We start from the raw sequence: 27,016 nt of genomic DNA on the forward strand, positions 1-27,016 counted from the left end.
TATGTTCCTTCTCTTTTGTCTTCCTCTTGTCTGTATAACTAATTGCTCCAGTGCCACAAGAAAAGCCTTTGTTTTCTTCCATGGTTGAAGGCTTACTTAGATGCTCCGTGTTGTTTAGCATGGAATGAATAGCTAGCTGTGTTCTTGGCAAAGGAAAGAGGGGGCCTCCATGCTGCTGGCTAAGGACAAGCATGCCAGTGGATCAGCGGTTCTGCTGGTACAAGCAGACATAAGCATCTTGTAGAGAAATGCTGAGTGAGTCTACAGTAAGGACGGGGGTGGGGAGAAGTTTGTGCTGCTGTTCTGAGGCTCCTTCTGAGTTCTCTTTCTTTTTCCACATCTTATGGGAAGATTTATGACTCAGGACTCTTTTGCACAGTGAATTTTGGAGCTTTTGCCCTCTGCCTCTAGTTTTGTCCAGAAAGCAGTTCTGTGAAACTCATAAGATATTAGAGCAAACATTCCAGTACCAGTACTTCACCTTACCTGCTTTAGTTTCTTATCTCTCCTTAACAATGAATTATTGTTGTCCAATTACTACTCTCGGTAAACCTGAAGCTCCAAAACGTATGAGTGACTGGTTTCTCAGTGCTATAATCCTATGAATGCTGCTTATAAGTAAAACTAATTGGATATATCTGAAGTGCAGCACTGAAGAAAGCAGGGTGGATTTGATTTAAATCAAACTGATTTAAATCACGATTTAAATCACTAGCAGGGTGGATAAAAATAAAAAAAATCCGATTTAAATAAAAAAAATCGGATTTCTTTGATTTAAATTGGATTTTTTTTATTTTTATCCACCCTGCTAGTGATTTAAATCGTGATTTAAATCGTGATTTAAATCAGTTTGATTTAAATCAAATCCACCCTGGAAGAAAGCTAGGCAAATCTTAGTATTAACTATTTCTATGCTGCCAGTGCCTGTTGAATCTCTAAAACTTTCAATTGCTACCAGAAAAAACTGCTTTAGATGATAAGGTCAGTAAAGGGCATCACTTTTGAGCAGGAACATAGGGTGCTGCTTTATACTGATTGGTCCATCTATTTCAGTATTGTCAACACAGACTGGCAGCAACTTCTCCAGTGTTACAGGCAGGAGTCTCTCTAAGCCCTATCTAATTTATTATAAAATTCTCTCTCTACTTAGGACCAAACTACATATGACAGGTGGTTCCATGATTCTTCCTCCTGATTAGGGATGTTCACGGACCGGTCCGGAGCCCATTCTAAGGGCTTCTGGACCAGTCCGGACCTGGGGCCAGTTCAATGGTTCGACGCCGGGGGCCGGGTGTACCTTTAAGAGTGGGGGAGGGTGTACTTACCCCTCCCGCCGCTTTTCCCCCTCCAGCGCTCCCATTTTTTAAAGCATTTGGGGAGGCAGGGTACCTCCCTGCCACCAGACAAGTGTGCATGCCATTTTATACTGTAATTTCTATAGGGACGCCCGCTTAAGATTAGTGTCCCCTTTGCTGCAACGTTTTCCTGGGCATTTGGATGACTTCTATTTGAAGTATTTACTGTCCAGTCTTGATGATGACCTAATTAGCAAAATAGCAAGGTACTGTTATATCATTTGCAACATCCGCTTAGGTTTTCAATAATGTTTTGCTTTCTTTTTTCCGTGATTCCTGTTTTATGATTGTAATGGGGGGTGCTCTGCTCTCTTTGGCTTTCAGTAAGATCTATCTGGAGTTCACCACAACGGTCTTAATTTTAACCTGTCAGTATTGCATTACAATCTGTTTGATTTATTATGCTGAGTTTTTTGTAAGTATGTATGTTTTACTAACTATTGGTCTATGACCACAATAAAGGATGACTGACTGACTCCCTGCCACGCCTTCCCTCGTTCCTCAGCAAAAGGCTTCAGAAGCCTGACTGCACGTGCACACATTGTGCATGTGCATCACGTCTGTGTGTTGCATGCATCGTGTGCATGCACACATGTCTGGTGCACGCACACGACGCACAGACGCGATGCACGTGCAGTCAGGCTTTTGAAGCCTTTTGCTGAGGAACGGGGGAAGGGGCGGCAGGGAGCTACCCTGCCGCCCCAAATGCTTTAAAAAAACGGGAGTGCTGGAGGGGGGGAAGTGGCAGGAGGGGTAAGTACACCCTCCCCCACCCTTAAAGAGCCCCCCTCCCCAGTTCTGGACAGCGGAGGTGCGGCTTCCTACACACCACTACTCCTGATGCAATGTGTGTACCTTTCTTTCCTTAAAAAAAATCCCAAACTCAGCTAAAGGAGGCAGAGAACCAGCAAGAAGGGCTAGGCAAAACCTCTGTGGCGTCTCTTGAATTGACTTGAAAGCAAACCAAGTGACGTCAGAAAAAGTCAATAGCTCAGCTTATTTTCCAAGTCAAAATGATGCAAAACTGAAATTGCCTCAGTGTTATACATGTGCTGTTGTATTTTGTGTATGCATGGTTTTGTTGGTTCCTCTGTTGCACAGGAATAAGGGGGCACTGCTACATGTCCAGTGTGTCGTGATGTAGATTTCCCATCATGCCTCCTGACTGGCTGCTTCCAAATGCTGCATGGAGCCAAGTGCACTCCATGCAGAGGTGGCAAGGATGAGAGCAGCAGTGGTGGCTGCTGCTGTACAGTGAGTGGACTTCGTTGATGTTGGTGGTTGCAGTTGCCTGTATTCTCAAGTCAGCTGTCAAAGATGCCAGATTCACAGTAGAGGAAGCTTTGAGGGGGTTGGGGTGGCGGTGGCCAAATCACTGGCAGCAGAGGGTGTGTCGGCAAAAGCAGGAGGCTCCCCCATGAGAGAGGCAGCAGTTGCAGCCTGAGAAATTCCTCCCACATGCCCTGCAGTGCAAGTTCTTGACTCCAGCCCCACCCACCCTGGAAGACTTTGATCCTAGTGATTTTTGATGTATACTGTACATGCACAGAATAATCGACATAAGCAGAAATGCAACTGCCTGGCGTATATAATTTGTACATGTGCCATGCCATGACAGGAACTTGTAACCATCTGGTTTCCATTAGGAGAAGATGAACTTCTTGAAGGCATCAGAGCTGAGACTGAATTAATTTTTTTGCGATTGACAGGAAAGGTAAACTTGTTCTAGAGTTAAGTTCAGGAGAACTTATTTTGTTTTAACTAATGATTTAACTTTTCTGTTGTCATTCATTTTGTTTTGTTGTAAACCACCCAGAGATGTACGTTTTAGGCAGTACAAAATATGTTAAATAAATAAATAAACTTTAGTGGCATCCCTATAAGGGGTAGAATACTGATGAATCTTTTCTCTTCCTTCCATTTTCCTGCTCAAAATAGTCTCCCAGAGGATCCCTGTATCTTTTTCCCATAGGGAGAAAAGTAGGTCGGGCAAGCAGCTGTGAGTGGGGGGTGAACATCAGAGAGGGAAAGGATTCGTAGATTCTTCCTCTCCCCACACCAGTCCTCTTCCTCTCATTATTTCAGCCTTCTGTGAATGCTTTTCATTTAAAAAAAGAAAATTGGGAGGAAAAATTAGGGAACTGGATCATATGTCATTTGGCCCTTCTATTATTTTTTAACAGATACTGGCTCTTGTTTTGCTTCTGTGCTCTCCACCCATGTGCCAGTTTTGTTTAATAGCACAGCGGTAATGTAGAGCAGTGGGGGGAAAATAAGGTTTTCCCTACTGATTTCGTCCTCATTTGAGAGAGGGAAAAATGAAGGCTGTAAGCCTCAAAACTAGGTTTCTATTGCCACCTGCCTCCTCCAAATGAGCCTTTTCAATGAGGCTTCCTGCCTGATTCACAGGTGCTGCTCTCCTTCCCACACTGTTGCTGCAGACTGTCTCCCTCCCTTCCCCATTATGTATACCAACTGTAGCATAAGAGGCCCCATTTCTGCAAAAGGGGGAGGCAGACTGTATGCTCCTTTTAGAAAATGTAGTGTGAGTAATTCCACGGGGACTTCTCAGATGGAGAAAGCTGCTGCTTGTCAAGCAGTTCTTCCTATCATGGGGGGAAAGTCCACATCTAATTTGTAACAGTAAAGGGGTTAAAGTGTCTCTTGCCTTTGCAGAGCTTTCAAAGCAAACTAGCCGTGCAATAAAGAGTTTCCGGCCACACACACTTGCTGCTGGCAACTGCATACCCGGCTGGGGCTGTACTTCACTTTGGGGGAGGTGCGTGGGGATGGATGAGCAACTTGAAAAGCTGCTCTGTGTGCTTCAGCAAGAGGTGTTTCAAATTGCCGTTTCCTTCCGTTCAGGCTAGTGAACTCAGGCAAAACCGGCCCAACTAATTTAATTAAAATGGCCCCTCCAGTTTGGTAACTGAATCCCAGAGTGGCCTCAGTTCTGCAGGCAGGATATGCGAGGGTTTGCTTTCTCTTGGGTTTTTTTTTGGGGGGGGGGGTGTTTGGCAGTCAAAATGTGCTGTGCTGGCTAGTCAGAATCTGCCTTCCTGTGCAGCAGCAATTCCTTTTGCTGATGTGTTTTCCCTCTTGTATGTGCATGTGTGTTGTGTAGTGCTCTGATCCCAATACACTGCTTACCTTAGTACAGCTGCAGATCAGACTCCATAACCGAATGGTCTTCCATGCAAAAACAAAATCCGTGGTGCACACAGAAAACTAGCAGGCCAAGGAGAAGGCCAATGGCTTTATCATCTCAGTGAGCACTAGGCCTAGTTACACTACTTTGCTGAAACAGCCAGAACCAAATGCTCTTCATGGTGGAAGTGTGCCTTTGCTTATAAAGGAGAAGGAATACCCTGTTTGAAAATAGAAGTTCTTACTGCTTCTCCATGGGGTATTCAGATGATTATGTTGGCTGTTGCGCAATTTTGGAGTCCCACCTGTTAGCCACTTGCTACCAATCCATGATAAATACTTTTAAATTAGCCTCAAAAGCTTGTCTTCATCACAGGTTGGTAGCATATGGCATTGTGAAATTATGTGATGGCAAACAACGTCATCTGAACACACCATGGAAAAGCAGTGAGAACTTCTGTTTTCAGATGGAAGTATTTCTCCTTTTAATGTAAACGACTTTGCTTTTTTGAATGGGAGAAATCAAAAGTATATAACTCCACAAATAGCTGTGGAGTACTTTATCAGTGGCCACCATGCGGATGCTGGAACATCTATTTGGGTGCTTCACTAATTGGCTTTGGAAATGAACTCTGTTTTCCCAACTTTACTCTCTTGTTACTAAAAGCAGCTTACTTTTGCATCCTTAATTTCCTACCACCCATCCATCCACCAGCATTTTAAGAGACTAACAAAATTGCTTTGAAGGGGCAGGGATTGAAACTCAGTATGCCTTCTGGTGAATGTTTAGTCATGTTGATCTCTCTGTCACTTGGTAGCTTCATAGTGGTGCCCTCCAAGTAAAGAGTTTGCATAGGTCTATGTCTTGCCTGTTTTGCGTACTGATTTCAGTCTTCATTGTGTTGTGCATCCACTCCCAATCTTTGTGACTTAGAAAGGGTGTGGAGATGCACCAGTTATGTCTTAAGTTCCAAGCAACGGGGCAGCCGAAGTAGGGGTGTCCATGAACTGTTAGATGGCGAATAGGTCCACCACAAACTGGGCTGGTTCAATGGTTCGATCATGAACTGGACCAGTCTCCAGGAGAGGAGGGCCGGGCCGTGATTGAACTGAACCGAGCACAGTCGGCAGTGGGCCAGTTCACCATGTTCCAGGGGCAATGCTTGTAAAAGGGAATCCGGTGAGGGGAATCCAGGTATGAAAATGCTTCTGAAGGGTGGCCAGGCAGGGGTGGCGGCGGCGGCAGCAGCAGCAGCAGCAGCGAGAGGGCATCTTTAAAAGTAGATGTAAGGTGCTTATTGGTCCTGTTGCAGCAGCAGTGGCTGCTGCTCCTCTAAACCCCAGCACTCCCACGAACAGCCCGTCAGTATGGTGGTGGTGGGATTCTGGCAATGACCTGGCCTCCAGGTATGTGTAGCGGTCGTGTGTGCACAGAGGCCAGCTAAGTTCTGGAACCACACCGCCACTATGCAGGTGGGTTGCTGGGGGAAGTCTCGGGGTTTTAAGGAGAGGTGGCCGCTACTACCTTACTAAAGAACTATTGTTGAAGAAAAAACAATATAAGGCCGCCACCATCAGACCACTAAGTATCTTCCATCTACTTTTAAAGATGCCCTCTTGCTGCCCCACCCCCGCTGGCTGCACTTTAGAAGAATTTTTAAGCCAGGATTCCCTTTTATAAGCATAGCCCTGCGAACTGCCAAACTGCTTCGAGCTGGTTCGATTGAATGGACCGGACTGGCCATTCAGTTTGACCGAACCGATTCACAGACCAGCGGTTCAGTTTGAATTAGATTCACATTTGAACTGAACTGCAAAAATTGGTCCGTGCATGACCCTCAGCCCAAGTTTGTCTATATGCACTTTTTCAACTTGACTATATAAACACTGACTCTTTTGAAACCTCAGAGTTTCAAGGTCTTTCACTGCCCTCCCATTCCAGTACCCCCCCACTTGTATTTCTTAACGACAGATGGAAGTGTTAAATCAGCAGGTGGATGTCATGATGGCATAAATGCAAATAGAAATGTTGTATTTGTGGTTTGTGCGCTTTCAGTTCTTCCCCTTCTTTTAAAAACACAGTTTTGCTGACATCAAAGCTTACATTTAAAATGTGTTCAGTTCTGGAAAAGCATGTTTTTGTGGCATTAGGCTTGCTTTCAATAAAGAGGTCTCTTACCCTAATGAAAATGTTCTTCATATCCAGCATTAGAGCAACCAGACATTACATATGTGGAAGTTCGTTCTGCCTCTTGGGTGTCTGGGTTAAAGGTTGTTAACTCGGTTTCTAAATCTGTTTTAAATTTCTGTATTTAATTCCATATTCACAATTATTCTGGAAAGATACCTGCACAGATAGTTCCCCATGAGGAGGCTGGAGAATTCAGTCAAGTTTGAATTGGTGCCTTGTTTTTAAAATATGGCTTGTTTAAGGTTTACATTAGCTCCCCGCCGTGTGTGTGTGTGTGTGTGAGAGAGAGAGAGAGACAGAGACAGAGACAGAGACAGAGAGCCTTCTGCAGAGATCTTCATTCTTGTTTTTTTACAGCCAGGTACCAACAGGCAACAGATAAACATAAAAATGCAGCTAGTAGAAACCACTTCCCTTTGTGGAAGCATAGCTAAAACTAGCCCTTTCTGTGTCCAGGATGTAGTCTTGAGATCTTTCTCTCCCTCTTACACACACATCCTGCCAGCCCAGCCTATTCTCATCCCTCTTCCCAACCTAGAAGACAGAGGCATTACGTGGTAAGTGGCTAGTTCATGGCTCAGTCCTCTGAATCTGTTCAGAATTTTGACATATTTTGGTTAACTTGCAGACCAGAGAAAAGATTGTTTGTTTCTCTCCAACCTAAACCCAAGATTGCATTTCTATGTAATGCATCCAAAATACCCAGCCCAAAATGACCCCACCAACTTAATGCTGTGGTCTATAGGCTGAAGGTTCCTCACTCAAACCCAGTGAAGGGTTTTCCAGCCTTTCATTTTGCTTAACAATATTTCACAACTTCCCAAGGGAATCTATATGTCTCTGCCAGATTGGGTTAGGGAGGGCAGGAAAGGGTCTCTGCCCATGGTAGATGGTTGGACAAGCAGTAAAATCTGCATTCTCAGAAAAGCACAGGCAGTAATATAGGCAGGTACAGAGTGTAATTGCCCATGCCCTCACCATATTTCTTGTTCCATATGCACTTCTGCTGTTTCAAAGGTTTTTTGTACACATAACATTTTATTCTAGAACTTCGTTTTTTATTTATTGGTAGCTGCAAGTCTGTCTGAACTGTAGTTAGAAGTAATTTTCTAGATTTTCATTAGCACAAATGGCAAAAAGCCAAAATACAATGCACAAAAATGTACTTCATGTACAAGTCTGAGGGTTGTGCCAAAGGATGTGAAGCTCAAGCCTTTGAGGCAGATTGGCCATTGTCTTCTGGTGATGGTATAAGATAGCTAATTTAAAATATGACCTATGGAAATGTATTTGATTTCCCTGCCATAAGCAGTGATCATTAATAGGGGCCCACCAGCTGTGGGTGCAAGAATAGTGAGCTCTGCTGTTTCTATCTCTTTAGTTAGATTGTGTACCCAAAAGGAGGAAAGGTACCCCTAAGTCCAGGAGCATGCCAGCATGGATAACTGGTAAAGTCAAGGAAACCACAAAGGGGGGAAAGACTTCCTTACAAAATTGGAAGGCCTGTCCAAATGAAGAGAACAGAAAGGAACACAAACTCTGGCAAAAGAAATGCAAGGTGACAATAAGGGAGGCAAAAAGAGAGTTTGAGGAACATTTAGCTAAATTCATCAAGGGGAATAACAAAAACTTATTTAAGTACACCAGAAGCAGGCGGTTAGACCATTAGACAATGAGGGAGTGAAAGGGATTATTAAGGAGGATAAGGAGGTTGCAGAGAAGCTAAATGAGTTCTTTACATCCGTCTTCACGGCAGAGGATACTGAGCATATACCTGTTCCTGAAACAGGCTTTTGGGGGATGGAGGCTAAGGAACTGAGTTAGATAGAAGTGACAAGAGATGATGTTCTAAACTGTCTGGAAAAATTAAAAACTAGCAAAATGCCAGGGCCAGATGGCATCCATCCAAGAGTCCTCAAAGAACTCAAATGTGAAATTGCCAACCTCCTTGCTAAAATATATAGCTTATCCCTACAATCAGGCTCTGTACCAGAGGATTGGAAAGTAGCAAATGTAACACCGATTTTCAAAAATGGATCCAGGGGTGATTTGGGAAGTTACAGGCCGGTTAGCTTAATGTCCGCTCCAGACAAATTGATGGAAAGCATCCTCAAGGTTAAAATTGTAAAGCACATAGAAGAACAGGCCCTGCTGGGAGTGAACCAGCATGGCTTCTGCAAAGGTAAATCTTGCCCCACAAACCTTCTGGAGTTCTTTGAGAGTGTCAGCAAGTGTGCGGATCAAGGTGATCCAGTTGACATAGTATACTTGGACTTCCAAAAAGCTTTTGACAAAGTTCCTCATCAAAGACTCCTGAGGACATTTAGCAGTCATGGGATAAGGGAATAAGTACATGTGTGGATTGCAAACTGGTTGAAAGACAGGAAACAGAGGGTAGGTATAATTGGAGAGTTTTCACAATGGAGGGAAGTAAGAAGTGGGGTCCCCCAGGGATCTGTACTGGGACCAGTGCTTTTTAATTTATTCAGAAATGATCTAGAAGTAGGGTAAGCAGCAAGGTGGCCAAATTTGCAGATGATACCAAACTCTTTATGGTAGTGAAATCCAAAATAGATTGTGAGCAGCTCCAAAAGGATCTCTCCAAACTGGGTGAATGGGCGACAAAGTGGCAAATGCGGTTCAGTGTTGGCAAGTGTAAAGTGATGCACATTGGGATGAAAAACCCCAACTTCAAGTGTACGCTGATGGGATCTGAGCTGTTGGTGACTGACCAGGAGATGGATCTTGGGGTCATGGTGGACAGCTTGTGGAAAGTGTCGACTCAATGTGTGGCAGCTGTGAAAAAGGCCAGTTCCATGCTAGGGATCATTAGGAAGGGGTTTGAAAATAAAACGGCTAATATTCTAATGCCCTTATACAAAATGATGGTGCGGCCACAGCTGGAGTACTGTGTACAATTCTGGTCACCACATCTAAAAAAGGACATTGTAGAACTGGAGAAGGTACAGAAGAGGGCAACCAAGATGATCAGGGGCCTAGAGCACCTTTCTTATGAGGCAAGGCTACAACACCTGGGGCTTTTTAGGTTAGAAAAAAGATGACTGCAGGGAGACGTGATAGAGGTCTATAAAATCATGCATGGTGTGGAGAAAGTGGACAGAGAGAAATTCTTCTCCCTCTCACATAATACTAAACCCAGGGGTCATCCCATGGAATTGATTGCCAGGAAATTTAGGACTCGCAAACAGAGATACTTTTTCACATAAAGCATAATGAACTTGTGGAATTCTCTGCCACAAGATGTGGTATTGTCTACTAGTTTGGATGGCATTTAGAGGGGTTTGGAAAGCTTCATGGAGGAGAGGTCTATCAATGGCTGCTATAGAGGTCTATAGGCCACCTCCAGTCTCCAAGGCAGGATGCCTCTGAATACCAGTTTTAGGAGGGTAACAGCAGGAGAGAGAGCATGCCCTCAACTCCTGCCTGTAGGCCTCTAGTGGCATCTAGTGGATGCTGGACTAGATGGGCCTTGGGCCTGATCCAGCAGGGCTGTTCTTATCTTCTTAAATGCCTGCAGACATACTAGGTAGAGTTAGTTTGAAAGAGCTAGCTAATGCTAGAAGATTCCCAAGTCCATGCATCTCTCAATGTTATACTATTTTTCCAATAGTATGTTCGAAAATATACTATGACTAGTACCTAAACATATGAAACAGGAATATCCAAGGTGTGATGCGACTACCAAGGAATTCAAATTGCTTTTCCAGTCATGCAACTGACCATCTCTTCACTACCAGCCACTGAAAAAGAAATGGAAGTAGTGAACACTACAGCTGCCTTCTGTTGGTTATAAATTAAAGCTTGTGGAATTCTCTGCCACAAGATGTGGTGTTGGCTACTAGTTTGGATGGTTTTAAGAGGGATTTGGATAACTTCATGGAGGAAAGATCTATCAACAGCTACTAGTCAGAAGGCTACAGGCAGTGGTCCCTCTTATTTTTTCCATCTCTGTGCAGAATGAGTTTTGTTCTGGGCAGCAGTATCAAGGCACTGTGTGTACACCTGCATTCAGAGTGGGGCCTTCCTGATTCAGCCTAAGCAGGATAAAAAATGAACTGAGCTGACATCTAGAAACTTGTGAGCGCGCGCACAAGCACATGTTCTAGAGGGAACAGTGGCTACAGGCCAGCCTCAGAGGCAGGATCCCTCTGAGTACGGGTTGCAGGGGAGAGGGCATGCCCTCAACTCCTTCCTGTAGGCTCCCAGTGGCATCTGGTGGGCCACTATGTCAAACAGGATGCTGGACTAGATGGGCCTTCTTGGGCCTGATCCAGCAGGGCTGTTCTTATGTTCTAGTTTGCTAAAGCAGGGCTTCCTGACTAGTATGCCTAAGGATACTTGAAGGACTCCATGGAGGTACTCAGAGCCCTCCTGCCTCTCCACTGTTTGTTTCCCCCTCTGAGGATTGCCAGTTTGAAGCTTATGCATCCTCAGCGATGTGTCTGCGAGGGAGGGAGGAAGAGGGTGAAGACCCTCCTTCTCTGCTCCTCATTGGCCGGCTCATGCTGAAGTTCAATGTACCACCCCCCAGCCTGACTGACATGCTTCAGAAAATTGAAGTTCTCCCATTGAAATTAGTGGGACAATTAAATTTGCCCCGTTAATTTCAATAAGACTTCTTATGAGTAACTTAATGTGGATGTAAGCCAGTGACTGGAGCAGCCTGTTTTATAATACTTTGTGTTTTTGTGTGCACGCACACACACACACACACACACACACACACACACACACACAAATTAAATGTTATAGTTAGGAGATGGGCTGCTCCAGTCATTGGCTCACATCCACACTAATTTCATTAAGACTCTTTATGAGTAACTTAATGGGACATGTTTACTGCTGTCCTATTAATTTCAGTGGGAGTATTTTAACTTAGTCTGAATGTGAGTGAGTGACTGGCGTGGCCTGTCTCTAATTCTGATATTTAAATATGTGCACACTCACACTCTCATGCAAAACATCTCTGTGGGATACCGGAGCTCAAGGTTTGTGACAGATGGGGTACGCTTGTTTTTGTTGTTGTTCTTAAAGCCTGGGAACCCCTGTGCTAAAGCACAACTTCTGCTGTTGGGAAAGAAGATGTCAAGTGTACCTTGTTCGCAGGAACCCCAGGAAGTTAGATTTGTAGCTAAAAAGGTGGTGGTGGGGGGTTAGTGACCAGTGGGGGGTGGCAGTGATGCACACACCACTAATTCCTAGTGGGCCTTAAAGGCCTGCCATATACCTGCAGCATGCTGTGTGTTTTGGAACTGTATTTCTAGCCAACGATCCTGACTGGAGGAATGTGCAACATTCTCTAAGAGGGCTGGCATCTTTACTATGAGCAGGTTTCATGACAGAATTCTTCACCATAACAGGAAATCTGTGCAGTGTGTCTGTACAGCCAGACACTGCTTCCGTGCATACTTTATTCTGAAATGTTGCATGCTAAACACACACATTTTGGCATGCAGCTCTTTTCCCCTCTCACCTCCAGTAGCCATAATGGGTGGCTGTATTTAATCTAAGCTATTCAGAATGGCCAAGCATTCCAAAGCTACATTAGATGAAAGATTATTTATATTTAGAGGAGAAGGAATCAAAAATGGTGTTGAGGTGGGGGGAGATGAGATCATGATAGAAGTGGATTTACCAAAGAAGCAGGAAAAGGGGTGGGATGGGTTGGGTTGTACCCATGACCAGTGACCTCTTGCTCACTTTTAATTGTCTTTTTTATTGAAAATAGAGAGCAAAGAGAGGTCTTTATGGAACTATTAACTTTTTGCATGCTGTAAACGCTATCTATACATCTTCTGTAATACACATTGCAGGAGAGGGAAGTCACTATTTGGTTTTATTTTTCTATTTTGTATTTGAAATATTGGAGGCAGGGGCTATCATTGTTTCAGGGCTGTAGGCAGCAAGGTTGAGCACTGATAGAACTGTGGAGGGGGGCAGCATTTCCAAGTAGCTCCTCAAGCCACTGACTAAGGTTCAAGGGCCTTCATCAAGGGAATGTCTAAAGACTGGCTTGTTTGTGTCAAAGAAGTCAAAAGCCAAGGCAAGGTGAAGAAGAATGGAGGTAAAGCAGAAGCACATGACAGGCCTAACAGGCCAAGGCCTAAGCTAGACCATTGCCCTGGGGAAATTCCTGTGTGCTAAAGGAGCACCACTGTGCAGTTCAAGAGGCTTTTGGCTCAAGGCCCTGTTCATCCTGCTGGGCAAAGTTTCCCAGTCTTGGATCCCCAGATGCTCTTGGACTACAACTCCTGTCATGCCCAGCCACAATGGCTGAAGGCTCGGAATTGTCATCCAACATCATCTGAGGACCCAAGACTGGAACCCCTGCTGTAAGGTAACTATTTGATGCATATGAAATGACTTGTGAAACCACCTGTTCAGTGTTTAGGTGATGTGGATGAATACAAGTAGTTCTAGTAAGAACTAATCTGCCTATAATGTAATCTTCCTTTCACTATCCCTACAACTGGACTAAATTTGGTCCAAATTGGTTAGGCAATTCACAAGTTAGCCCACTTGTACCTCAAACGTCCATGTGTCCACCATCTTGAACTTGGGGTGTGTGTGTGTGACATAATCACAAACTGTGTGTTTGAGGTGTCCCTACAGCTCTACCAAATTTGGTTCAAATCGGTTCCCACTTGCACCTCATACATTCACACGTCTGCCATCTTGAATTGGGGTGGATGACATCATTACAAACTACGCCCTTGAGCTGTCCCTATGTGTCCATATACCTGTAGCAAATTTGGTTCAAATTGGTTAGGGGGTTCACAAATTAGCCCAATTGCGCCTCAGATGTTCACGTGTCCACCATCTTGAATTGGAGTGGATGACATCATTGCCAACTATGCTTTTGAGTTGTTCCTGTGTATCACTCACTACAACTGTACCAAATTTGGTTCAGATCGGTTAGGTGATTATAAGTTAGCCCACTTGTGCCTCAGATGTTTACATGTCCGCTATCTTGACCTGCGGTGGATGACATCATCACAAACTACACCATTGAGGTGTCCCTATGTGTCTCAACAACTTTATCCAATTTGGTTCATATTGGTCCAGGCATTGCGAAGTAGGGATGTGCCTGAAACGGTTCCGGAGGCGGCGGGGGTGTTCGCTTAAGGGTGGGGGAGGGTGCACTTACCCCTCCTGCCGCATTTCCCCCACTGGTGCGCCGTTGTATCAAAGCCCCTCGAGGAGGCAGCATACCTCCCAGCCGCCTCATTGGCTGGAAGTGGCCGGAAGTACCGTTGCGTGCGCATGCTCCCGTCTGCCATTCATGCGCGAACACACGATGGGTGCACATGCCCCCGATACTTCCGGCCAATTATGGCTGATGAGGGCAACGGGGCGGCAGAGAGGTACGCTGCTGCCCCGAGGGGCTTTGATACAACAGAGCACCAGCGGGGGAAATGCATCGGGAGGGGTAAGTGCACCCTCCCCTACCCTAAAGGGAACACCCCTGCCACCTCTGAAAGCCGAAACAGCCCCGATGGCAGAAACATTTTGGAGACCTCTATAATGGCCTCCAAAATGTTTCGGGCTCAAGCCTGTTGCAAAGTTGATGGACACAAACACACACACAGAGGCATGGATGGACACACACACAGAATGCCAGGTCATCTCATAAGTCTACTGGACAGTAGGCTAAAAAAATACAAAACTGTCCCATTCCAGATAGGGAAAATCCAAGCCAAACCAAGATGTGTGGACACAATAAAGTACAGTATCTGTTCTTTGCTTTGTTCTGCCGTGCCCCAAAGTCTGTTATGGATCTATATGAAGCACTAGAGTTCAGAAAGGCTGGGTTTCCTGGTCTCTCCTTTTCCATTTCGCATTGTATTGAAATGGGGAAGCCTGGAAATGTGCATTGTTTTCCTTAGTGGCTGAGGTTCAACAATTAGATAGCAAAACACTCATATGAATGGCTACATATTTTCCACGTAGAATGATTCTTTCTTTCCGAGTGCTGTGCAAGAAGTTTGGCTCTCCTTTTCTGAAAATGATACTAACTCGGGAGTAATTGAAAAGCATGTTGGCTTTCCTGCTCTATAACCTTTTATTGACCAGGAGTATTGCCAGCAGTTCCAAACATCAATTGAGAATAATGTTTTAGAGTTGCAGGGCTTGTGAAGGACCTGAAAATCATCTCACTTTGCAACAGTTCACCGAGAGGACAGTCTGTGCCTAGATGTGTGCTAACCTGAGTGAGGCATGCCACTCCAGAAGTGCCTGCAGGGGCAGAAACAAACCCAGGTGTTCCAGGATATAAAGCATGGTGCCTGGCATGTGACAAGGCAAGGTGGAGAATAAATATCAGAGTGGGAGAGGAATGAGAAGGGATGTTCAAGTTAAAAGTATGACTGTGGGTATTTTCTTTATGTACAGTTGACTTTGAACAATTGTTGTTGTTGTTGTTAATGGCCCTGTTTCCAATGTACACTTCCCATTCTTATGTTGGCATTTTTGTCCGGAAATGGCCGACCGGGAACCTAACCCCCATGATCCCATAGGGATCAGTGTGATCCGATATTCATGGTTTCCATATCCGCGGTACAGCCACGGAACGGAACTACCATGAATATCAAGGTCCACCTGTACTAGTTTAACAGGAGAATTTCATTACAGGCCTGCAAGTCTTCAGGCCATTCACACAGACCTCTCTTTGGAGGGGAAACTCTATCAGAGGAACAATAATAGAACAGAGCAGCTAAGACAAGATACAGAAAGAACCTTACTAAATAGTAAAGCATGGAACAGCACCACCTATTATTATTTATTATTTATTGGATTTCTATACCACCCTTCCAACAATGGCTCTGGGCACTTTACACAGAGAAATAATAAATAAATAAGATGGACCCCTGTCCCCAAAGGGCTCACAATCTAAAAGAAACATAAGATAGACACCAGCAACAATCACTGGAGGTACTGTGTTGGGGGTGGATAGGGATATTAGTTGGTGGTGTTACTTACACAATCGTTACAGTATACTGTATCATGCTCATTATAAAGGCCATCCACATCTATTAGTTATGGCTTTCCCCTTCAAAATACACATGGGCAGAGGCCTAATCCTTCCCTGTTTGCCATGTTCCTTAGTCTTGTGAAGAAAAAAGCCTCTGTCTGTCTATGGGTACATTTCATTACTGATGCACTATGTGGGTTTTGTTCATGGGTGCTCATACAAAGCAACCCTGGGTATGGAAGCAGGAATTGGAATGCATGGAAACAAAATTCTGGACATCTGGACCTTTTGGCCTAATCCAGCAGGGCTGCTTTCACATTCTTCATCTGATACCAACAGAATGTTTTATAGGCGGACTGAATTTTTCTTCCTTGGCTTTACAAGGAAACATCTAGGGAGGAGGAACTGGTTTTGTGGTAGCAAGCATGAATTGTCCCCTTTGCTAAGAAGGGTCTGCCCTGGTTTGCATCTGAATGGAGGACTACATGTATAAGATATTCCCCTTAGGGGATGGGGCCGTTTTGGGAAGAGCATCTGCATGCTTGTGTGCAGAAGGTTCCAGATTCCCTCCCTGGCATCTTCAGATAGGACTGAGAGAGACTGTCATCTTGGCGAAGCTGCTGCCGGTCTGTGTAGACAATACTGAGCTAGCTGAACCAATGGTCTGAGTCAGTATAAGGCAACTTTCTATGTTCCTACATGCATACGTGCCTTGGCTACTGTACTCAATAAAGCTAAATCTATCTGTTCAGCAATAGTAAATTAATAAATTTGCACTTTCAAAGTCCAGTCCAGTGTGTTCCTTCAAGATTGCAAAGAAGGCAAAGGCATTTTTGTATGCCAAAGGGTTTTGTTTTCCCCCCAAAGCGGTAGATGCAGACAGGTATTTCTTACTCTAAATGTTTTTATTGTTTTACACCATTGTTAGAATTATTATGACTATTATATTTAAAATTGGATCTCTATACCAATATGCTCAGAGCAGTGCAGAAATCCTGTTAAAACATTAAAACTACCATGTAAAATCAGTGTGTTTTTCCTTATTATGTTTCTTCATATTATAAAGTAAAATCCATTTATAATATGTTTCCTTTTTACCAGCAGGTTCAGAGGCAGTTCCGAGCTACCCAAGCAGCATGGCAGATGTCACTCGAGATGCTGGCCTCAAGCAAGCGGCACCAGCACGGACAGAGAAACCAGCTGCTGACTTTGGCTATGTTGGGATAGATGCCATCCTTGAGCAAATGCGGAGGAAAGCCATGAAGCAAGGGTTTGAATTCAACATCATGGTAGTCGGTGAGTTGTCTACCCATGAAAGGTTCTGTAGCCCATAGCAATGTTCTTTGGGTGATTCCTACTTATTCTATGGCTTTTTGAATGGATTGCTTTCTTTCCATCCCCCTCTCGAAGTTTTGTTTTCCCTGTTTATTAATAAGTGTTGATGGTAGGTATCTTGTGGTCTGAATGTCAAGGTGGTTGTGTACTGTACTTCCAAAGATAAGCCTCTTTATCCTGACTGGTATGTCCAGAGGTCAAGAACTTGTACATTTGGTGGGTTATTGCCTTTTTTTTTTTTTAGCAACAAAGTTCTCAAAATAGCTTTAATAGCAAAATATGAGAAAATGCTATTTTCTCAGCATGTTTCCCCTTATCATTACTATTTTATTTTGCTTTGTGCTTATAACAGTAGTTCAGATATAAATAGCTTACATATTATCTTGATTGTATAATCAGATTGGTGGCTTTTCCTTCTGTAGTGTATAGAGACACACTATACACTGTATATACACTTTTCCTCCAAAGAGTTCAGGGTAGGGAGCATGTTCTTCCTCCCCACTTTTATCCTCACAACTATCCTGTGAGGCAGGTTTGGATGGGAGAGAGAGCATGTCACCTAAAGTCCCACAGTGAGTTTCATGACTAAATGGAGAACGCAAGTCCCCCAATCCTAGTCCTCTTAACACTCTAATCACTACACCACACTGGCTTTCAGTGTGGGCATTGATTGCAGGAGAAATCTGGTGCAGGAGAAAAGGGAGATTAATTTTTAGCAGTAAAGCAAACTCGTGGGGAGGAGAGCATGAAAGGATTTAATTAATGTGGGGAGGCCTCAGGCAGAATTCCTGTTGCACCCCCTGTAATTAGGGCTGTACGAACAGATTTGAATCTGAACTCATTCGAATTCGAGTTGGAATTTGTTGAGACTCCACCCCCCACCCCGGCCTTTTAGGTGTGTGTGTTCATAAATATTTGTTTAAAATGGGCCATGCAGGGCCCATTGCACATGTGTGGCAACCTCCAAAATGGCCACCGTGATGGGGGAAAGGCCCGGAAAGGACCAAAGATTGCCTGAACCCGTCATCTTTTAGCAAAACAGAGGCCAGTGAGGGGAGGGGGAACCTCCATGGACACACACACACCCCTCAGCCTTAGAGAAGCCCCCCCCCCCCCCGAAAGTACAAAAATATTCATGAACACCACCCCCCCGGGGCGGTTTCAAGGGGGGCAAAACCGAAATGGCCTGGTCCGGTTTGAGGCTGGTTCAGACTCTAACTTAACTGGGCCGGCTGGTATTGTACACACTCCCAACTGTAATTTCCTTCTGGATCCATCCCTGCTGCCCCCCCTCCCCAGTCACCTGTACTAATGTTTTGTAGAAAGGGACATATTTGCCTTCTAGCAGTGATTGAGACACCGCTGGCAATTCTGAATTAAGTATTTTGGGATGGCAGGATGCGTCATTAATGGCTCACAGGTCACAGTTCAAGATCCCTGTTCTGTCGGATGTCCCAGTTTAAAGATGTCACATCCTTCTCTGCAAAGGAGGACTTCTCTGGAGCAGCACGAGGAAGCTCTCTGTTCCAGAGGATAGTCATAGGAACATAGGAAGTTGCCATATATGGAGTCAGACTATTGGTCTATCTAGCCCAGTATTGTCTTCACAGACTGGCAGTGGCTTCTTCAAGGCTGCAGGCAGGAATCTCTCTCAGCCCGATCTTTGAAAAGCCAGAGAGGGAACTTGGAACCTTCTGCTCTTCGCAGAGTGACTCCATCCCCTGAGGGGAATATCTTACAGTGCTCACACTTCTAGTCTCCCTTTCATATGCAACCAGGGCAGACCCTGCTTAGCTAAGGGGACAAGTCATGCTTGCTACCACAAGACCAACTCTCCTCTCATGTCCAGTACAGAGTAGAACCTGTTTCACAACCTGGAACTCTCCTTGTAAGGTGCAAACCACTGAACTTGCTAATGGACTGGAAGGTGCAACCATGACACATTATTCAAACGCTGCAATTAAACTGACACTGTGAGAGCTGGCATGACTTTTGAAGTTGGCTCGACTGCTTGCCAGCTGGAATGATTTCAGAAGTGGTGGGGGAGGGTCTGTAGCTTTATGTAAAGATTCTGTGTATATTCTTATGACGGTGGTAATAGACATCCTGGGGCTTATACAACTCAAGACCCCTTGGGGAAAACAGTATGTACTAACTCTAGTAGACTATGCCACTAGGTGGCTGGAGGCTATGGCCCTGGGCCAGATGGATGCAAAGAGACTAAGTCAGGCTCTAATGAACATTTTTGCCAGGATCAGTTGGCTGGGGGAAGTCCTGACTGATGCAGGTGTCAGTTTCCTATATGGGGTGATGGAGATGCATTGGAGCACCCATGGCATGGAGCATCTCACCCCTGTGTCTGGCCATCACCTGACAAATGGCTTAGCGGGAGAAGCCCAAGGGACTTTGGGGGCCATGATCTGGACATTTATTGAGGAACATTCCAATGACTGGGACTTGAGCAGTTGTCTGCCTACAGAGCTGTGCCACACCTGAGCCTAGGATAGTCTCCCTTTGAGTTAGTCTGTGCTAGAAATGTCAGAGGGCTTTTGGAACTGGTTCAACCTCGGTGGGAGGGAGAAGAGGCTCCCCAGGGAGAAAACATCTGGGACTTTGGGGGCAAGCTCCAAGATATACTGAAAGAGACCCTGTCCCTTGCACAGCACAATCTGTGGGAGGTCCAAACAGAGCAAAAGGCCTGGCATGACCCACATGCCAGGGAGCGTGTCTTTGATCCCAGAGAACAGGTGCCAATCCTCAGGCTGGTCCAAATCAACAAACCCAATGTGGAGAATTGGTGGCGGGAGTGTCAAATGGCTTTTGAGGAGTTGAAGAGGAAGATGGTTCACTGGAGTGTGGCCCTCCAGAAGTATGACTGCAAGACCCAGGGGGAGACCAAGATTGTGTCAGGCGCCTTGGCATGTGGTCCCTATGAGGAATCCTCTGGAATTTAAGGAACCCTTGGGGAGGGTGGAGGCAACAGAGGACAAGAGTTTCCAAGTGTTCTTATGAAATGTTAAGTTAGGAAGTTAAGTTAAGTTAGATAGTTAAGTTAGGAAGCTAAAATTTGTGTTCCCATCCCTTTGAGACAGGAACTGTCAACCCTGTCTCCACTTCCTGCCTCAATTTAAGGTGGGGGATGTAGTGACCAGCCTCCTCACCCGCAACAGAGCTAACAGGAAGTGAACCCCTCGCCTTGACTGGCAGGCTGGCGACCCCCAGGGCTAACCAATCAATCCATCAGGTGGGTGGGACATGAGAGCTGCTGGGGCTTCTTGGGTGAAGGAGGAGGAAGTTGGAGAAGAGTGTGGAGAAACAGTGACCAGAATGGTGGCTGCTCTAGCATGGGACATTCTGCAGGATAATTTCTGAGGGTCAGAGATTTTGCAGGGACTTGATCTCATCAGGAATTTTGTTGAGTTTTCAAGGAAAAGGAAGCCCAGGCTGTTGAGGCTTTGGAATCTAGCATAAAGGAAAGTTTGTTTAGTCAGACTTTGCATCAGGAATTATTTTGCTTTCTGTGTGTGCTTTGCATTTCCAAATATCTGCTTCTTTGTAGCTGAGTAATGAAGATTTCATTGTGTGCCACCTAAGACGTTTTGAAATGCTCTGTAACCAAAAAGCTGAAACATAAGCCAAACTATTTTTGTAGCAATTTAATAAATCAGATTCTTTTCTAGCCTCACAGAGTGTTTGATTTACTCTGGAAGCCTAGGGGGAGCCCCTAGAGCAAAATCGCCCCAAGAGGACAGCTAAAGCTAGCTACCTTGTTTTCTCACCACATGTAGGCATACACATGGAAGGTTTTTATATTTGTCCAACAGCAAAATAAAGAGAGAAGTCTAGGCTGTGGCACTCCAGCCTCTGATAAAAGAGTGTCTGGTGGCGGCATTTTTAATCTACCAAAGGTCTAAAGTAAGAAGTTGAAAAAGGGAAGCCCACTCAGGCAGCTCAGCAGGGGTGACTCAGCACTTCCCCCCCTCGCATGAGCTGGCTCTGAGTCAAAAGGCTTAATTCTTTACCACAGGTATTTCAAAGGGAGGCTGGGTGGCCATCATTCAGGGGTGCTTTAACAGATACCAGGACTTAGAAGGGGTTGGACTAGAAGACCTTGAATTCTTTGAGACCCGAGTTCTGTTCAGACATTGAGGCTGTTCACATGAGCAGCCCTACCCAGGCTTGGGCAGCCCTACCTGGGTAGGGCTGCCTGTGTGAAGCGCTGGGGTCGTGGCTGGTCCCGGCACTGCCTCTCTGGGTAGCCCAGAGTTTTTACCCCAGCTTTTTCCCGGGTAGAACGGTGTGAGCAGGCCCTCCCCACCCCTGGTCCAATATCGTATGTCTGTTTGGTCTGCCTGCAGCCTGAGCAGAAACAGAGTCAGGCACCTAGAATGCCTGGCTGAGGGAGAATCCCTCAGTGCACCACACTCTTTGTGCTGTGCATTGAGTGGTTTCTGGAGGCTGCATGTTCCCAGCCTCCAGATGGCCACACAGCTCTCAGGAGGCCTGCTCATGTGGGTGCACGAGCCACGCAGCCAGAAGAGGATCAGAGCCTATCCCGCCTTCCACCCTGCCTGCCTTGAAGGTCGTGTGAATGACCTCAATATGTTGTATGAGTGTACAGCTGTCTGTACACTCGTCTGTGTATTTTGTGAATGACTGTACCCCGTTTGCTTCAGAAGTGAACCTGGGTACAGGCCCCTCACATGCATGGTATCGGTAGGAAGAGTTACTGCTGTGCCTGTGTTCAACACAATGTGTGAATAACTGCAGCTGTGTGTAGATCTGTACCCGTGTACACTGCACACTTGTCCAAGTGTTCAACATAAAATCTGAATAGGGCTCTAGTGTTGAGTACAATAGAGCCTCTGGAGGTGGAAATTTTTGTGACACAATCCAGACTTTCTCATTAAATGTCTCAGTGGTTCTGGAGCAGTTTTTTCTACTTGATTGCTCTGGCCTCCCAGTCTTGGAAGTGCTCCAGGTGCCTACTGTTAACCTCCTTGTTATTCTTACTGTTTTTTCTAATTATGTGCAACAGCAGTTTCAGTTATCCTTTCCCCTCCTTCCCATTTGCCACCTCTAAATAGGTAGCCCTTCCTAACAAGTGTACACATAATTCCCAAAGGCAGCTAGGTTGCACATAAATTTGCAGACATTCAGCACAGAGGAAAAACCAACAACAAAGGCTTGTTTTCCCCGTGTGGGGTGAAGAGGACCTTGGTTCTCCCGCTCTGTAATAAGCCTAGACAGGCGAACTCAGCTGCATGGTGATTCCATATCAAGCAGAACGAACCCACTCGGGACTCTAACAATGCAGGGGGCAAAGTCTTAACAAGCTGTAGGTTGAACTGCTGCATTAGTTCAGCACGCATTCAAATGAGATAGCCTCTTTTGCTGGTAGCAGTTGTAGTGCTACAGATTTTCATCACCTGGCACCTAAGGCATCCGAGGTCTCAGTGAGTGAGCGAGCCTCTCCCAACGCATGCTGAAAATCTTCTAATTTTCCACAGAGATTATAAATGCCAGTACTGTGATTTCATCTCTTGGTCATGCTGAGCTTTCAGCGCAATGTGTTTGCCTGTCCTCTGGGAGTGCATACACACTGGGAGCCCAGCGGAATGCACAGAGATGTATTGTCCCATTTTCCTCAGTGCTGCAGTAGGTCCACCAGCAGATCCCATTCTCACTTGCCTTCTTAGAGACCAACCAGCCACAAAGGAACAGGCTGAGCTGCACCATGGGAAGAAGGGTACCTCCTCTCCTTAATGCAGCCCAGTCTTCACCTCCCTCTGGGTACGGATGTCAAACTGGTTCAGTTCAACTGTTCAGGGTTGAACTGTTCCCCCCACCCCGGGTTTGGTCCAACCATGGACCAAACCCCCCTGTGGGTTCGCGATTAAATGTGTGTGTGTATTACACTTACCCCCTCTGGGGCAGTTGTTTGAGGCAGTGTGGGGGGTGCATAAGTTCCTCCTCTCCCCACCCGCCTCCCTTATGCCATAATTCGGCCATTCAGCTGCTCTTCGGCCGTTCATCGGCCTTTCCCCCTCAGCTTGGCAGCCATTTTCGAGGCCACCACGCCTGCGCAGTGGGCCTCTGCATGGCCTGGGATGACCAAACCAGGGGGGTTCGAGGGGTGCCAGGCCAAACTGGCTCAGTCTGGTTTGGGTCCAGTTCGGACTCAAACTGGACCGGACCAGCTGGTTCCATGCAAACCCTTACCTCTGGGCACTTAGCTTGCTCTCCCACATGAGCCTGTTCCCTAAATTAAGTTCTGTGTATTGGTTTTGGGGTGTGGGTTTTTTGGTGGTTTTCTTCTTCTTTTTTCTTCTTCTTTTTTTTCTCCCCCCCCCCCTTTTTTTTTTTTTTTTGAGGCTCTCCTCTGCACCCTCTCCTCTGCCTGTTGCTAGGCTGCATTTGGCTGGGATCTCGGAGAACACCTTTTTTGCAGCCACATCCAGGTGGTAGAACTCCCTTTCAAGAGAAGCCCATCTTGTCCCCTCTCTGGCAGCTTTTTAATGTAAAACACAGGTCCTGCCACACAGTCCTGATAAGTGAGCATTGATGCACCTTTCACAGTATATTTCATATTTAGAAGAGGAAGAGCAACTTTCCCTTTCCATCCATCCTAGCACAGCAGCTTTTCAGTAACCGGTACTGGTGTCTTCCTGGTTTTCTTTTAGACTATGAGCCACATTTGGGATGGGGAACAATCTTCCCAACCACTTTAAGATCTCTTTTTTTTTTAAAGTGAAAAGCAGAATATCATACTTTTGTTATCACCAAGCTTTTAACCTGTGATGGTTTTTTTTTTAATCCTCCTAAGTGTTTTCATGGTGTTCTGTTTATATTTATATAAAAACTTCATTTTATTGTTAGTAACCACCTTGGTCTATTAATGGAAAGACTATGGATTGCTATTTTAAGAAAAAATGGTTGGAGCCTCTGTGATCTTAGGATCAAAACAAGCAGCCACTCTTGCTCACCCATGCCATCAGTATAGTTAACATCCCATCTCATGTTGAAAGAAGAGTGATGGGATTGTCTACTGTGAATGGTTCCAATTGCACATTTGCTGCCACTGCCATCTTTCTTCCTCCCCTCCCTCCCCTCCCCCCCACCTCAGCAGTGCTTCTAACCTCCTTATCTAAGTTTGCAAATTGGGCTGCAGCAAAGACTGATTGATGAAAAAACTGACTCAGCAGATTGCAGTTGAAACTGCTGCAGTTGGGGTGACTGGTAACCAGCTATGAAGAGTCGGGGGATTTTAATTTGGGCAAAGTTCAACTCTCCTGCATAGAAGCAACACCAGCAAAGAGATGCTGGGTTTCCAGACTGTCTGGAAATGACAGTCCTTGATGTGAGCGAACTGTCTGTTGTTACACAGTGGTGAGAGAAATGTACTCTGCATCTAATCAGAGGCACTTCCATCTAGTCTTCATGTGTTCCAGGGTTGAGCCCTAGCACTGAAAAAAGGGTGGCAAGCCCAGGCACACATTGAAGGGGCTCTTGCCACTGAGTCTAGCCGAGTTGTGTGGCTTGTGCAGGATTTCCAAAACTAGTAGTATAACAGGCCCTCCTGGTTTCCCCAGCAATGAAACTGGAAACATACTTTAAAGGTAATGGATGGAAGATCGTTTTTGTAGTTATTACCTAATCAGCCGGTAGAACTTTGAATAAAGGGTTAAAGGCTTTGTTTTGTTCCTTCCAACTCATTACAGACAGCATATTCAACATACAGTGAACCACCAAGCTCAGCTCAGTGTCCGCTTCAGGTAGGTGCCATGAGCAACTGCCAAGTTTGATGTTATCCTAACTCTTCCTCTAAGAGAGAGAGAGAGAGCGCAAGCAAGCAAGCAAGCAAGCAGGGGAGGTCAGTGCAACCACCAGTCAGGGCAGAGCCCTCCAGATGCAGCCCTATAACTCACTGTGGTATTCTGAGGGAAACACGGGAGGCTCTCTCTCTCTTTCCCCCCTGCTCTTGAGAGACACACAGATCAGCATATAGCCTCGTATGGCAGGGCTGCACAACTCAAATGCCCTGGTGGGCCAGAACCATCCACAACTTGGCGTGCGAGGGCTGAGGTCAAATGTTTAGCATATTATTACATTAAAATTAAATTGTATTAGTTACTTGTGGCTCTATTCCCCCTGTCAATGGACCCATAGTTTTAACCAAGGATAGTGGACAGAGAATAGGTCCTGTCCCCGCGCAATCAGTAGGGCCCCTGGAGTGCAGGCTAGCCCCATACAAATTCCAAGTCCTCTCCTCTCCCTAAACTCTTGTTGCTAGTTTCAGGCTGCAATCCTAGGCATGCTTACATGGGAGTAAGCCTCACTGGGTGCACCATGGAGCATATTTCTGAGGAAGCACGCACAGGATGGTGCTATAAGGCAGTTTCCAGCTCCTATGTTGCTTCAGGATACCTGGGGGCCAGTAAAATAGTCCCTGTGGGCCGAATCCGGCCCCCGGGCCTTATGTTGTGCAGGCCTGGTGTATGGAGAACCTTCACTTTGGAGGCAGAGCATGGAGCAGTTTCTCTTTCCTCTACAGCCAGGGAGGAGGAGAAAAGCAGCCCATCAGGCTAAAGGACAACAGAATGCACATGGGTCTGCCTCACCTGGTTGCCTGGAGGCAATTCTGCTTTCAAGTAATTAAGTAATTCAAGTAATTTTTCAAGCCTGAAACATTGCTAGTTTCCTTCTGCCCTCCCTAGCAAAGTCAGCAGTTGGGTTTGCTTGCTTTTTGTGAGCACTCTTCCTTTAAAAAGGTGTGTATTTATTTTTGGCATCTTACTATGAACTAAACAAATATTGGGGCTGTTCTCAGGTAGGGCTACTCATGTGGGACGCTGGGATTGGGCCCATTCCCTGCTGGGTAGCCTGAGTATTTTACCTAGGTTTTTAGTGAGGTAGAAGGGCGCAAGCGCAGCCTTCTACCTCAGTGCCCGGTTGTGTGGCTGCTTGCCACACACCCAGCAACAGGGAAATCTCCCAATGCATCACACTCCTTGCACAGTGGATTACGGGATTTCTGGAGGCTGGGCTTTGTCTCCAGATGGCCGCACCACTACGGGCAGCGCAGCTCGTGTGGTTACGCGAGTGGCGCTTCTGAAGACACTGCAAGGATCGTCTGGAAGGGAGGGAGGTGAGATCCTGCCTACCCCTCAGCCCTCCCCACCCCGGGTTATAAGGTCATGTGAATGGCCTTGATGTCAAGGAAGTTGTGATTAAAATTGCAGCTTTCAGTTCCAAAGTTCTCCCTGTCAGAATTGTACCAAAATGAATATTTACATTGTAAGAATGCTTTCTTTCATCTCCCTAGAAATGGTCTAGGATTCAGTTTTAATAGCATTGCAACTTGTACTGAGTTTATCTTAGGAACTGAGGTATTCAGTTTAGATTTCTTTTGTCTTTATTTATGGCTTGATGGAAGACAGTACCAAGAATATGGCAATACATCTGCTTCCCTTGTTCCTCCTAAGCCCTATAAAATATTCTTTCTGTTCACACAGCAGTTTGAAAATACCTTTGGAAAACTGAGTTGGGTGCGTGTGTGCATGCATGCATGCAAACACACATCTGCAATTACAAAATTAATGAAGTTGTCCAAATTAAACTGCAGGATTTCTTTTGGGTCATTATTTCTTTTTTCCTTCGTGCAAAATGTTTTTGCATCTGCTGTTGCTGTTGCTGCTACTACTACTACTGCACTGTGGCAAATACATATCAGGTTGTGTAGGATTTCCTCTGACCTGGTTTATTTATTTTATAAATTTATACGCTGTCTCTCCATAAGAACGGCTTACAAGGGGGGAAATACATAGTAAAATTAGCATAATAAAAATACATAATAAAATTTAAAACTAGAGCATGAGAGCAGTAAACTGACACAGAAAACCATTGATAAAGCTTCATCAGAGAACAGTAAAATGCCTTCAGACATTGAATTAAAGCCTAGGTGAATAAAACAGTCTTTGGCTGGTGAGGTGGCCC

The 27,016-nt window shown here is 45.4% G+C and overlaps 1 protein-coding gene across 8 annotated transcripts in view; it reads left to right on the forward strand.

Moving 5' to 3' along the window:
* SEPTIN9 (septin 9) overlaps positions 1-27,016 on the forward strand; it is a 322,440-nt gene that overhangs the window by 265,329 nt on the left and 30,095 nt on the right. For 5 of the 8 annotated variants that reach the window (XM_053296380.1, XM_053296382.1, XM_053296385.1 and 2 more), the window contains one exon: positions 16,787-16,981. In XM_053296380.1, coding sequence (XP_053152355.1) covers positions 16,787-16,981 — 195 coding nt within the window. The remainder of the gene's footprint in view (positions 1-16,786; positions 16,982-27,016) is intronic. The other 3 variants (XM_053296381.1, XM_053296384.1, XM_053296387.1) reach the window with 1 other exon arrangement.

This window comes from Hemicordylus capensis, chromosome 2, assembly GCF_027244095.1.
Source record: "Hemicordylus capensis ecotype Gifberg chromosome 2, rHemCap1.1.pri, whole genome shotgun sequence".
Classification (NCBI taxonomy): domain Eukaryota; kingdom Metazoa; phylum Chordata; class Lepidosauria; order Squamata; family Cordylidae; genus Hemicordylus; species Hemicordylus capensis.